Source organism: Pelodiscus sinensis, chromosome 11, assembly GCF_052426305.1.
Source record: "Pelodiscus sinensis isolate ZL-2025 chromosome 11, ASM5242630v1, whole genome shotgun sequence".
Lineage (NCBI taxonomy): Eukaryota > Metazoa > Chordata > Testudines > Trionychidae > Pelodiscus > Pelodiscus sinensis.
In genome coordinates this window covers 8706666-8720623 of record NC_143062.1, presented here as the reverse complement: position 1 = coordinate 8720623, position 13958 = coordinate 8706666, and the positions used below count along the sequence as shown (strand labels likewise).

At 46.0% G+C, this 13958-nt stretch overlaps 1 protein-coding gene across 5 annotated transcripts in view; it reads right to left on the bottom strand.

The window, feature by feature from the left end:
* DCAF1 (DDB1 and CUL4 associated factor 1) overlaps positions 1 to 13958 on the bottom strand; it is a 101141-nt gene that overhangs the window by 26932 nt on the left and 60251 nt on the right. For 4 of the 5 annotated variants that reach the window (XM_075939457.2, XM_075939459.2, XM_075939456.2 and 1 more), the window contains 4 exons: positions 12396 to 12489; positions 10051 to 10155; positions 9210 to 9283; positions 6224 to 6328 (listed from right to left, as the gene is read on the bottom strand). In XM_075939457.2, the coding sequence (XP_075795572.1) occupies positions 6224 to 6328; positions 9210 to 9283; positions 10051 to 10155; positions 12396 to 12489 (378 nt within the window). Of the gene's footprint in view, positions 1 to 6223; positions 6329 to 9209; positions 9284 to 10050; positions 10156 to 12395; positions 12490 to 13958 lie in introns of those variants that run through there. The other variant, XR_012906544.2, reaches the window with a different exon arrangement.

The window sequence follows — 13958 nt, the reverse complement described above, 5'->3', positions numbered from 1 at the left end:
AGCAAGACAGGGCAAGGTGATAAAGTGCTCACAGAGAAGAGTGGGGAACCAGACCACAAAGATCCTACAGGAATGGGCCTGCCACCTGCCCACGAAACTCTATTTGCCTATAGAGTGAGTAAGCAAATGTTATGCAAGTAAGACGGCCAGGGTTTCTGATGGGCCACCACTACGCTGAGCTTACACTGAAACACAATAAATGCTAATGGCCAAAGTCAGTAAGTTTAGAATTTTCTAAAGAGGCCAAGAACACCAGGCACACAGCTCTAAGTGAATTTCAGTGGGATCTGAGTGCCTAATTCTCTTGGGCTTTTTCAACACTCCCAGCGTAAGAAACAAAGGAACAGGAAGAGGGAATGGAAGCGTTCCAGGGAAAAAGTGCCTGACTTCCCCAAATTAAGGATGGTAAAATGCAGTTAACTGACTAGACGATGGAATTTCCATCCACTAGTCAATAGGCACTTGTACATTTCGTAGGAGGAATGCGGAACTCCACCTACAGCCCGGGGCCAGTAGGAAGTCCCGCTGACTACAGGCTGCACACGTTGTGCATTTCAAATAGGCACACGAGTCCCCCGGAAGGGCTCTTGTGCATTTCAAAGCCATGGAGCCCTGGGTCAGCAGGGGACTTTCCCACGGCACTTCCCTGAACCCAGGATCAGCTGGGGACCCGGGATCAACTGGGGTTCCGGGAAAGTGCCGCGCGGAGCCCGGGATCAGCTGGGGAATCCCCTGCTGACCCCAGGCTCCACGGCTGCCCCTTTGAAAGGCACAGAAGAAGCATCTGTGGATCAGCTGTGCAGTGGCTGCGCCTTTGAAACACCTCCTTGGGTTTCAAAGCCGCAACCACTTTGAAGTGCGCCTTCCCCCTACCCTTTTGCTGCCTCCATCTGACAGAGGCAGCAAAGGGGGGAGAATATCTGCTTGTCAAAAGACTATCTGATAAGCAAATGCTTATCAGATAGTCGACTAGACTTTTACATCCTGCCCCAAATCAGAGAGGAATAGGTTAGAACGGAGGCCATATTAAATAAAGAAAATGTTAAAGCCACCTACTGGTGAGACACGGAACTGACCTCATGTATGTATAGCATCAAACATGCATTATAAAAGTCTTCATAAAAAAAAAGCCTGCAATCTCACTATTGCTTTAAATGGCCATCAAAACTCCCTTCCTTTTTCATCTCTCCCTTACTTAATGTAATAAGGCAGCATTTCCCAAATTATGTGCCGCGGGCTGGTACCGGGCCTCAGCGTGGCTGCCAGGAGGGGAGCAAGGTGGGCTGGGAGGAGGGAGAACCGGCCACCGGGAAGCAGGGTTGGGGGCAGCGGGGCTGTCCGGTGGAGATCGGGAGGAGGGGGCGGGGGGAGAAAGAGAGGCCACTGGAAGCAGGGTTGGGGGCAGCGGGGCTGTCCGGTGGAGATCGGGAGGAGGGGGCGGGGGGAGAAAGAGAGGCCACCGGAAGCAGGGTTGGCCGTGGGGCAGGGGAGGCTGGCTGGGGGAGATCGGGAGGAGGAGGACAGGAGAACCAGCCTCCAGAAGCAGGGCTGGATGGGGGCAGCAGGGCTGGCATGGGGAGATCGGGAGAAATAGGCCGGCTGGGAGGGATAGATGGGGGGACCGGCCGGCAGAAGCAGGGCTGGACGGGGGAGATCGGGAGGAGAAGCAGGGGAGAACTGGCCTGCTGGGAGGGAGTGGGGGGAGCGGGGCTGGCTGGGGGGGGTCATCAGGGGGAGCAGTGCTGGCCGGGGGAGATCAGTGGGGAGCGGGGGGGAACTGGCCGCCAGAAGCAGGGCTGGACAGGGGAGATCGGGAGGAGAAGCCTGTAATAAGGCAACATATCTTAACAGCACAGTACCAAAAGATTCACCTTCGTTTTGCTTAATTAGGCTTGATATTCTAAAGAGTTTGCCTCAGCTAAAACAAGGAAGTTTTCTAGAGGTTTAACATGAAGTCTAAAATGAAAAGCCTAGGTAGAAATTCTTCAGATGCCGCAGCATTAACTTCAAATATTTTATACCAAAGACACTCGAGGATTTACAGCAGTGGCACTGTGTGTAAGATAGCTAATTAATTGTGCTCGCTATGGATGTTAAGTTGCAGTTCATGTAAACAAGTAATCAATGGAATTTATATCGACTACTCAATTAGTCGATGGGGGCTGCTCACTAGCCCTGCTACGGGTCTGCATTTTAAATGTAGTAAGAGCCCACTGGGCTCTTAATTTAAAATGCAGAGACGTAGCAGGGTTAGCTGCCAGGGTCCCAGCTTGTGCTGGCTCCAGACGCTGCTGGTCTGCCCCCAGCTCCAACCACCATCCTCGCCCCATGGAGACTTGCAAAAACTGCTAACAGCTTCATTTTACTGATTTCACAATGTCATTCTATACTCAAACATCTAAAACAGAACCATTAGATGACTTGCATGCTGGGATGTCAAAATCTGAAGGCAAAAAGTTATCGTGGGTAAGTGGTCATTGGATAAGAGGGAAGGTCCTCTCATGGATTGATAACCGGTTACAAGAAAGGAAACAGAGTAAGAATAAACAAAGTAGGAAAAAATGTTCAGTTTTCAGAATGGAGAGAAGTAACTAGTGGTGTCCCCCAAGAATCCATACGGATGATCTGGAGAAAGGGGGTAACAATGAGTTAGCAAAATTTGCAGATGACACAGAACTGCTCAAGATAGTTAAGTCTAAAGGAGACTGCAAAAAGCTTCAAAAGGATCTCATCAAACTAGCTGACAGGACAACAAAATGACAGATGAAATTCAGTGTGGATAAATGCCAAGGAACACACATTGGAAAACATAACCCTAACTATACATATAAAATGACTGGGACCAAATCAGCTGTTACCACTCAAGAGCGAGATCTTGGGGTCACTGTGGATAGTTCTCTGAAAACATCCACTCAATGTGCAGCAGCAGTCAAAAAAGCAAACAATGTTGGAAATCATTAAGAAAGGGACAGAGAATAAGACAGAGAACATGTTCATGCCTCTATACACACTACTGAGTGCAGATGTGGTTGCTTCATCTTAAAAAAATATCTTGGCATTGGAAAAAAGTTTAGAAAAGAGCAAAAAAGCAATTAAGGTTATGGGATGGTATCTATATGAAGAGAGATTAATACAACTCGGACTTTTCAGCTTGGAAAAGAGATGACTAAGGGGGGATATGAAAGAGGTCTATAAAATCATGACTGGTGTGGATAAAGTAAATAAAGAAAAGTTATTTACTTGTTCAGATAACACAAGGACTAGGAGTCAGCAAATGAAATTAATAAGCAGTAGATTTAAAAACAAACAAAAGGAAGCACTTAGCACAGTAAACCCATGGAACTCCTTGCCAGAGGACATTGAGAAGGCCAAGACTGTAATATGATTAAATCAAGAGCTAGATAAATTCATGCAAGATAGGTCCATCAAAAGCTACTGGGCAGGCTGGGCAGGGAGGTTGTCCTTAGCCTCTGTTTGAGAGACAGTGGATGGACCTTTTGTCTGACCCAGTATGGTCTGTCTTATAGTTCCCACCCAGCAACACTTCTATTGCAGATAACTTGCTGCAAATACTATAGGTTGTACCTCACTTAACCAGGATTCTGTGGTCCAGCAGGATTATGGATGTTCCTGGACCACAGAGTCTAGGTATAAGGCAGTCAGGTCGCAGGGCAGGAGTAAAAGAGGTGGGGTGCAATTCAGCCAGGAGCCCTGTGTTGAGGGAGGGGGCCACAGCAGAGAGTTCTGGTCCTTGCTGCCAGGCTGTAGTGGGGGGGCCCGCAACTCTCACAGAATCCCAGCAGTCGCAGAGCCTCAATCCCAGCAGTATCAGAAGCCTCGGAGCCCCGGCAGCCCCAGAAGCTGCAGCAGCGACAGAGCTCCAGCCTGGGGAGCCAGGGCCGGGTAGGCAGCAGCAGGGCTTTGCTGGAATCCTAGTCAGGGGTAGCATGGACCATGTTGGGAGGGACCCTTCTCTGTTTAGCAAATACCCTTCTTGTCCTGAGGGTGCCGGACGAGGGAGGTACCTGCATTGCCAAAATGAGCAGCACAACTTCAATTCCTTCCCTCCCAGCACTAAGGGGATGCAAATCAAGAGCTGAGAAACTTGCTGGCAGACCATTCACAGAAGAAAGAGATGTGAAAGCAAAAGACCTGGAAGTGAAGATCCAGGATACCAGAGCAAACAAACCACCTGAGCTATCTAAAAGCAGCAACCAATCTAATACCAAAGCATTACTTAGAACAGTTAGTGAATCAGATTAAGAATAAATGATTCATGACCAGAACTCATGGAAGGAGATGCAAGTTTTATATAGGGAGGATACTGTGCCTCAATTTTCAAGCTAAAAATCTGAATAAACCTGTTTCGGAGGGTTTCACAGGAACTCAGTGAGAAAACCTAACAACGAGAAATTTGGAAGCACCTTTCTGATTTGTCAAGGCTTATGCAACGCAGAACTGTGCAAGCACCCCAAACTTTTAACTCATATTAGATATATAGTAGGATACAGGTTACTTTTCTGACCAGCTTTAACACCCACACCCACACCCGAAATAAGGAAGATGTAGGGTAGGGAGTGCAAGTGAGGGGAAAGGTCTGGGGTTCTCTGCTCCTCCTAGCTTAATACAGTCAGTTTTTCCGAAGATATAAAGCTGTGTTTTGCTAGTCCATAAACTTGTAAATCTATGTCCTGAACCAAACACAGGGAAACAATGAAGAATAACCAGCCAGCAACAAAAAAGGATGTAGGTTTCTGGTTTAAATTGTGCTAAATATGCAATGACTAGTATTTGCGTAGCTTTCATATAGTTTACATTAAAACTAATTTCCCTTGTACCCAAGATTGATGTTGACAGCCTCAAAAACTGATTGTTAAAATGCAGTCACTTTTCCAAAGTCCAGGGGCAAAGAATCAAGAGCAATAACTGCATACATTAACCATGTGCTCTTATTCTGCAATCAATACCACAGCACCAAATGAAGAAGCAGTTCTGCTTTTTTACTTCTGACGCTTTATGATAGCTTTTCAGTACACTTAAACCGTGCCTGAGACCCAGCTACACAAACAGAAGTTCATTTAAAGCACCACACAAAACACATTTCCCACTGAAAAGTCAATGACTACCAACTAACCATTATCACTTACTAGTATCTGAGATTAGTGTTTTCCTGTATTTAGGAAAAGAGAATGATATTTGCCTAATAATAAAACCAGATCCATCCCCTTTAGTGTTGTGACCAAGAACAGAAGAGAATTCCTTCCTCTAACTGAAGCAGGTGAGTGCCCTTTAACACAACATTTGAATCAATGTGTTGTCAGGAATGAGAAAGAAAAGCTCTCCCCCAATCTAACTGGCACAGGTGATGTGAGGTACTACTAATATTATTACAGCACATAAATCCACTGATTGGACTGAAAATACAATCTCCTCCATGGATGCTACCATCAAACGTTCCTTGGAAGACTAGTAAAGCAGTTTTATTCTAGCAACAGGAGATTAAGAAAGTGGAATGAACACCAAAACTCTAGCTTTCTGTGCAGTCTGAAGAAATCAATTTCTTTTTACCTCCAGTCACCACACCAACACAGAGGGGAAAAAAGAAGTCAGCTATGTTTCCACGGTGCAGACATTAATGTATCACAATACCAACACCAGAAAGAAGACAAACCATTCCACACCTTTTGGGATACATTTCACTTCTCCTTTGTCCAAAGGAAAATGGGTTTGGCTCTTCTATGAAGCCTGGCACCAACAAGAGATCTCCTGAAAACCCACTATAGAATGTGCTAACAAAGCAGACAGTCATATTACCTACTGTATCCTGAGTAATACTAATTCTTAGCTCTTTTATAGAATGTCAGACACAATAAACCCAGAAGTCAAATGGTTAGTTTAAACCAGATATTAGTACATCCCAATATAAACCTGTAGATGTTACCAAATTTCTTACACATCTTTATTACACAGAAACATTGTGCAATTTCACAGTGCAATAGTGTGTTCCATATCCTATTTATGCAAGGGTTACAAATCATGAATGACAAAGCCAATCTTAAATCTAAAGATTTGGAAATATGTAAAGTAAATTAAAGACAACTAGGGGGGAAAAAAGCACTATCCTAGATTTTAAATAAGCAGCAACTCCAGCATTCCAGCTGAGACTGGAAATAATTTGATTACACCTAGACAACAACAACTGAAAGGACTCTACAGTACTCACCTGATCTTCCTCTTCATCCTCTTCATCTTCTGCCAAACGCTGCCTGCCTACCTCATAGAGCCTGCAAACTGTATCCATGTTCATGGCATCCATGCTGCCTTGATTCTGAAAAAGAAAGCATTGCCAATTCCACTAGATACTAAGTGCTGTTTTGGGGGTTTTCTTTCTTTAACACGATCTCCATTACAGAAGAGAGGTGACAACCAAGAACAAACAACAAAAAGGCATGCTATCTTTAATTTGATATACAGGCAGTCCCCGGGTTACGTACAAGATAGGGACTGTAGGTTTGTTCTTAAGTTGAATCTGTATGTAAGTCGGAACTGGCATCCAGATTCAGCTGCTGCTGAAACTGATCAGTTTCAACAGTGGCTGAATCTGGACTCCAGTTCTGACTTACATACAGATTCAACTTAAGAACCCCAGGCATCCCCAAGTCAGCTGCTGCTGAAACTGATCAGCGGCTGATTCCAGGAAGCCCAGGGCAGGGGCTTCCTGTAGTCAGCCACTGGTCATTTTCAGCAGCTGCTGACTTGGGGACACCTGGGGCAGAGCAGCTGGGGTGCTGCTGGGTTGGTCCAGTGGCACCCAGAGCGGCGCTACGGGACCAACCGGCAGCGCCCCAGCTGCTGTACCACAGGCGTCCGGAGCAAAGCCGCAGAGCACGGGGGCAGCGGGACAGCCCAGACTCGCCGTGGCTATCCTGCTGCCCTCAGGCTCCGCGGCTTTGCTCTGCTCTGCTGTCCGTCCCCCTGGTCTGCAGACCAGGGGGAGGGGGAGCAGAGCAGACCAGAGCAAAGCGGCGGAACATGTGGCCAGCTGACAGCCCAGACGCGTCTGGGCTGTCAGCTGGCCGCGTGCTCCGCGGCTTTGCTCTGCTCTGCTCCCCCTCCCCCTGGTCTACAGACCAGGGGGAGGGGGAGCAGAGCAGAGCCGCAGAGCACGCGGCCAGCTGACAGCCCAGACGCGTCTGGGCTGTCCGCTGCCCGCGTGTTCCGCCGCTTTGCTTCCTCTCCCTGGTCTGCTGGAGACCAGGGAGAGGAAGGGCCCCGTTCGTAACTGCGGATCTGAAGTAAGTCGGATCCGCGTAACTCGGGGACTGCCTGTACTTACATACGTAGTGTAATTAGTTCTAATGTTTTCCTGTTATGCTGTAGGAATTACCTCAAGAGCAACATAAAGGGTTTGGCTTTGAGATACTAGCACCTATGCCACTCCCAACTAACATTCCAACCACAACATTTTATAACTCATAAGCCTTCAATTTTGACCATTCAACGCTCCCCCATCATGTCCAGCTGTGGATCTGTTCACTTTTCCCTGAACTGCATGACAGCTGCCCTTTACATTTATTCCCCACTTCTCTGGCTCCCTACCCCATGCAAGTCATTTCCTTAGAGGAAGGGAGATAAGTTGCAAGTTAGCACCAGTTTCAGAAGGATATAAACACCTGAACTCTGCCAATTACTACTGCTTTAAAAACAAAGCGGTTTGTTTCGAGTGGGATTTGAACCCTCCATTCTTATAGGCCAACTGCTGATACCCTAAGAGTCTGTATTGGGACGCTGCCATTGCTGTTATTTGTGCCCCTACCCATGAGCCCCGTTGGTGTGTCAGGAATGGCAGAGTAATCCCCAAGCTAGTGTTATGGTGCGACTCTGTATGCAGCATGAGACAAGAGTCTGATCAAAAGTTAAAACTGCTTCCAAGCTGGGAAAGAAATGATTTTATTTCTCCATAACCAGCTCACAAAAACACAGACAACCAACAGAAACCTGTTAGCCACCCCAACACTGGAAGTTAACGGAGAAACTCAGATCATTACAAGTTAGATTCATTGATTAACGGCAAAAAGGATCATTGGGACCATCTAGCCCAGAGGTTTTCCAAGTTGGGTGACGGGCCCCTCTGGTAAACTGCCTGCAGGCTGCAAAATGTTTTGTTTAGCTAAGCACCAAAAGGCATGGCACCTTGCAGCTCTCCTTGCCTGGAAATGGTGAACCATAGCCAATGAATAAACAAAGGATCTCATGGCCTGTCAGCGGCTTACCCAGCTGGGTCCACAACCCAACTTCGAAAACCCTTGATCTAGCCTGACCTGCACACACGGGCCACAGAATTCTACCCAGAAATTCCTGCATCAAGCCTCTAGCTTCAACAAGTCCATAGCTTCCTTCTCACCAAGCAGAAACAAGGCAGGAAGCCCAAATAAAAGCTCTAGGTGCACCAGAGATAATTCCCCTTTTTGCACAAGTTTCAACAACAAAAGGACTACAAAAACAGAGTGCAAATTTATTTCTCCCTGCTTGCAGGGAGGACACCTCCCTCTGTAGTATATTTCTTTTAAAGGCAGACAGACAGACAATGTTTGAGGAATGCAGGTGAAGGGCTCTGACAAGTCCCCCAAATCTGCATATGCCAGACACACAGATACAACGAGCAAGTCCTGTGGCACCTTACAGACTAAAGATACAGGATCATGAGATTTCGTGGGTGAAACCCACTTCGTCAGATGAGTTGGAGCAGAAATACAGAATCCAAGAGATTTATATATATATATATATATATAAATAAAACACCAAAAAGAGTAACCTCTCTATTGACAAATAACTGTTTTTGCTATTCTATAGATCTTGGATTCTGTATTTCCACTCCAACTCATCTGGGGACATGGACTCACCCATGAAGTGTCATGATCCTATACCTTTGTTAGTCTCCAATGTGCCACAGGACTACTTATTGTTTTTAAAGTTACAGACTAACATGGCTACCCCTTAGAGATACAGAGGCAGCTCTGGATTTAAGCTTGAGGGACAGGGTATAGGGAACTGGTCACAACTTTCCTATCTATCTCAAAGCACTGGTATATAAGACATCAGGGTCTGATAGTAGGAACTCCAGAATTTCCTGCTCCAATAATGATAGGTGTTTATTTTAAAGCATTTAAAGTATTTACGCCTTCCCCAACTAACTCAAATCCTTTTACCTCAATGACAGCCAAATAGCAATCCTTGCTGTCCGTGCACAAATCAAAGATATTCCGTTTTACATCAATGGTAGCTAGAAAACAACACAAAGTGAACTTAATGGTTACCAACAGGTTATTCAGTGTTTGCCAAATATACAGACATACCTGAACAGGAAGCTACAGCTAAAACAAAAGCATGTTCAGCACATCTACCTAATTTCAACCAGTAACGGAGAACATTTCTAACCTGAAAACAGAGCTGGTCAGTTCTCATACTGATTTCCATAGCAGCCCCATCTCGACCCAACTATGGCTACTGGGTTTTCTGTCCATGGGAGAGACCAAGTCGGCCTCTCAACTTCCAGAGAGGTAGTGACTGACATGGACAGAACTTTTCTCATCTCAGCATGCGGAAGCCAGAGGCCATATTCACTAACTCCTGCTACTGCTGCACTGAGCTCCGCTCCCGGAGAACTGTGGGCTGGCAGCTGAACTGACAGACATTTGAGCTAGAGGTAGGAACAAATCTTGGTGGGAAAGGGGACTGTAGGGGAGGAAAATGGGATCTTTCATGAAGCTGCACCATATCTGCCTATGTCATACCACCATTTCTCAGATTCATGTCTGACTTCGTGGGAGGAAAGCCAGAGCAGTGACTGTGGGCCACAGAATGAGTGAGGAAAATCACGTACCAGAGCAGAAATTCTAGCTCAAGCTAGTCTAGTGTGGAAGACAAATTTGTGCCTGGAACAGGGTATATTAAGCAGAGTTTAACCCACATGAGGTTGGAAAAAAAAATCTAAGTCTGCCTGCACCAAATTTACAAACCAATCCCCGTCAACTGCACCTTCATCCTCACCTATAGGTTTGTAGTCCGTTGCATTGAATGTCCTGAAGGATGACCCAAAGGGGCTTCTCATCCTCTCCTCCAGTAAGTCATCTTCATCATCTGCCTGCAACATAGCTAACAAGGGCGTGGGGGGGGGGGGGGAAATCTATCAATCAAGTCTATGTTCCTTTTACAATGTTACCTCTAGTCATTTTATGGTCCAGGGAGGATCCAAATACTGATTTTTGTTTAGGTTTTTGTTTTTAATAAAACAAACATTTAACCAACACTTAACATTGATGGTTACAAAGATAAGCAAATACTGTAGATGGAAGCAGAGTCTTTCCCCAATACAGGCAGTCCCCGGGTTACGTACAAGATAGGGACTGTAGGTTTGTTCTTAAGTTGAATCTGTATGTAAGTAAGTCGGAACTGGCGTCCAGATTCAGCCGCTGCTGAAACTGATCAGTTTCAACAGCGGCTGAATCTGGACTCCAGTTCTGACTTACATACAGATTCAACTTAAGAACCCCAGGCATCCCCAAGTCAGCTGCTGCTGAAACTGATCAGCGGCTGATTCCAGGAAGCCCGGGGCAGGGGCTTCCTGCAGTCAGCCACTGGTCAGTTTCAGCAGCAGCTGACTTGGGGACGCCTGGGGCAGAGCAGCTGGGGTGCTGCTGGGTTGGTCCAGTAGCGCCGCCGCTCCTCAGCGCTACTGGACCAACCCAGCAGCACCGCCCCAGATGTCCTGATTCAGCCGCTGCTGAAACTGATCAGCAGCAGCTGAATCAGGACTCCTGGGGCAGAGCAGCTGGGGTGCTGCCGGGTTGGTCCAGTAGCGCCAAGGAGCGGTGCTGCGGGACCAACCGGCAGTGCCCCACCTGCTCTACCACAGGCCCAGGGCTTTGCTCCACGTCTCCCTGGTCTGCTGGGGGAAGGGGAGGGCCACTAGCTGTGCCCCCCCCAGCAGACCAGGGACACGGGGAGCAAAGCCTCAGAGGCGCGCACCCCGCCGCTGCGGCTTTGCTCCAGGTGTCCCTGGTCTGCTGGAGACGGTCCCCAGCAGACCAGGGGCACCCGGAGCAGCTTTTCTCGCCCCGGAGGTCAAGGTGGCGGGACCGCTGCGCTCTGGGCGGTCCCACTGCCTGCGAGCTCCGGGGCGAGAAAGCCCCGTTCATAAGTGCGGATCCGACATAAGTCGGATCCGCGTAACTCGGGGACTGCCTGTAACAACAAGCAAAACTTTTGCCATACAAGTGCTTCTCTTTTCAGTGAGCTGCATTTTAACCTTGCAAACTGGACATGGTATCACTGAAGTGATAGAAAGCTACCTAAAATATTACGTTTCCTAGTTGCCAGCAGTAAAAAGTAGTCCTACAGAAAAACTATGGATTTTTCCTGACAGACTAGTCTTGGTGACATGCTAGAAGCAAGAAAAAGGGCATGTTTAAGAGGTAAACATTAACGTTAAAAAAAGAATAAAAAGGATAAACTATGAAGAATATTTTCAAAGGCACAAATGGAGTTTAATGTCCAGCTTCTATTGACCTTTGGTGGGACTAGAGTGCCTACATGTTCTTTGCAACTTATTAAAATTTATTTAACAGCTTTTTTTAAAGCAAAGGTCTTTCTAGAAATTACGAGAAGAGAATTTGGATTCAAAAAATCCCTTGGATTCTACTCTACCAGGGGAAAGGAGAATGTCTACTTAGAACAAGAGATTCTGAATTTATGAATAGGGAATGTAATTAAAGACTATCGTAATGCATATACAAAGGGGACTCAATGTTGCTTAGACCACTTTAGTTGTGGCATTTTCTAACTTTGGACCGCTTTTGCCACTGCAAAGGTTGAATGAGCATTCGTTCATTTTGTTCCTTACAGCAATTTGCTCATAGACCAAGAAGTGACTGCTTTTTAGAAGATTACAACTAAATGTATTCCAAAAGGAAGCAAACTGTATCATTATCTGACTAGACATTGGTTCAACTCTAAGAGTGGCCAGGCCAGTCAGTGCAATATATTTCTTTATGTTCCAAAGTCCTCAGAAATGGCTAAAACCAGCACCTCAGATTATCTGTGAGGTACCCAACTGAATTTCAGTGGCCACATATCCTTAGCATGCTACTCTGTCCAGAGGCTAAAGACTAATAGGAGGTCCACTGACAGTAAAATTCCACACGGCATATAGTTAGATGTAGGCTTTTATACTTCTGGCAGGTTACCAATACAGCCATTGGCTGGAAAAACTTTCAGTTTGTCTGCTTTACTATGAACATAAGAGAAAGAATCCCCCACTCTCTGTTCCCACAGCCAAGTCCAAGGAGATTAAGGAGCAATACGATGCCATAGTGCAATACTAAGGAACATCCTACCTCCATACATAACTGTGCCAGTGTAGTTGAAGACTACCCGGCATTGATCCAATGCTGGTACCGTGTGCAGCAAATGGAAAGTTCGAAGGTCCCACTGAAGAAAGACGTTAAGGAATGACACACAACAAACCTTCCATTTTTATTTTAACTCATTGGTGAGCAGCAGATTAATAGCACCCACATAATTAATCTCACTTGCTTTTTTCTATGTCATCAGATGCTCAGTTCTCTATCACCATCACAAGCCCACTAGCGTGAACAAAAATATAATTAAACATGTTGTGCCAGTCCTCAGCTGCGAGCATGGTGATGCAGTTTTTGATGAGGAGAGAAACGATCCCTGAATGAGATGAAAGGGGTAAAACTGCAAATACCCATGAGTCACACCTGAAAAAGCAGGAAAGAACATGTACCAACAGAAAACCAACTCCCTCTCTTACCAGGGAGCTCTTGTACATTTCAAAGGCAGAACGCAGAAGTTCGTATCCACTGGAAAAGTAGTCAGTGGAAATTCCTTTGACTACTCGACTAGTAAGTTAGTTGCTACTTAAGATCCCTAGTGTATAAATGAGTTTGGAGAAGAGTGGAGTAGTTTACATTTACTAGACACCGGGGAACGTGGAGGGAAGGGACAGCCTATGCAAAACAATAGGCCCCGCTAAGAAAAATGGAATCAGGCTGATGAAAAAGAGAAAATTAACAAGGCTTTAGGGTCTTAGTTGAAGCTAGTGGAACACAGTACTGATGAACATTCAGGCTGGGCAAATGCAAGGAAATTCTATAACCCATAAAGAATAGAAATACAGCTGTGCTATCGGAGTGACAGGTTGAGAGCATCAAAACTCTGGGAGAGTGACAAGGAAACCAGACTAAGGCGTTAAAGAGGTACCAGGCCAAAAATAAACTGTAAAATGGCGTAACATACCAGTACATATGCATAAACACAAAACACAAATGAACTCAAGTGCCTGACTACAGAGAGCAGCCTTGACGTAAAAGACATTACAGAAACATGAGAGAATGATAATTAACAACATATTGTAACACCTCGTCTCTGAGAAAGGAAGATTACATGATAGCACTATCTAAAAAGGACCACAGTGATCTTTTTTTAATGTGAGGTCTGGTAGTAAATACCTAATGTGAAGAACAACAAAGCAACTGAGCAAAAAAAAGAGAGAAATGGTAATTGGTGACCTCAACTACACATACATAAACTGGTCAAATGACACAAGACGACAAAAGCAATGAGGTATCCTGTGGCACCCTAGAGACTAATAGATTTATAAGAGCCGACGTTTTGTGGGTAAAACCCACTTCATCAGATGAATTGAAGTGGAAATTACAGAGGCAGGGGTATGTATGCACTAGTATAACAAAAGAAGGAAATTACTTATCAAGTGTAAGACCATTGTTTGAGCTAGCAGGTGCCATGTACGTGGATGGGTGGAATATGGGGAGAGGTTGGTCACACAAGGACAGTGCTACTGGGCATCTGGGGTGGAGATGGAGCCAGAGGCTCTGTCCTTACAGAGAAGCCCCAGCTGGGAGCAGAGGCAGGGA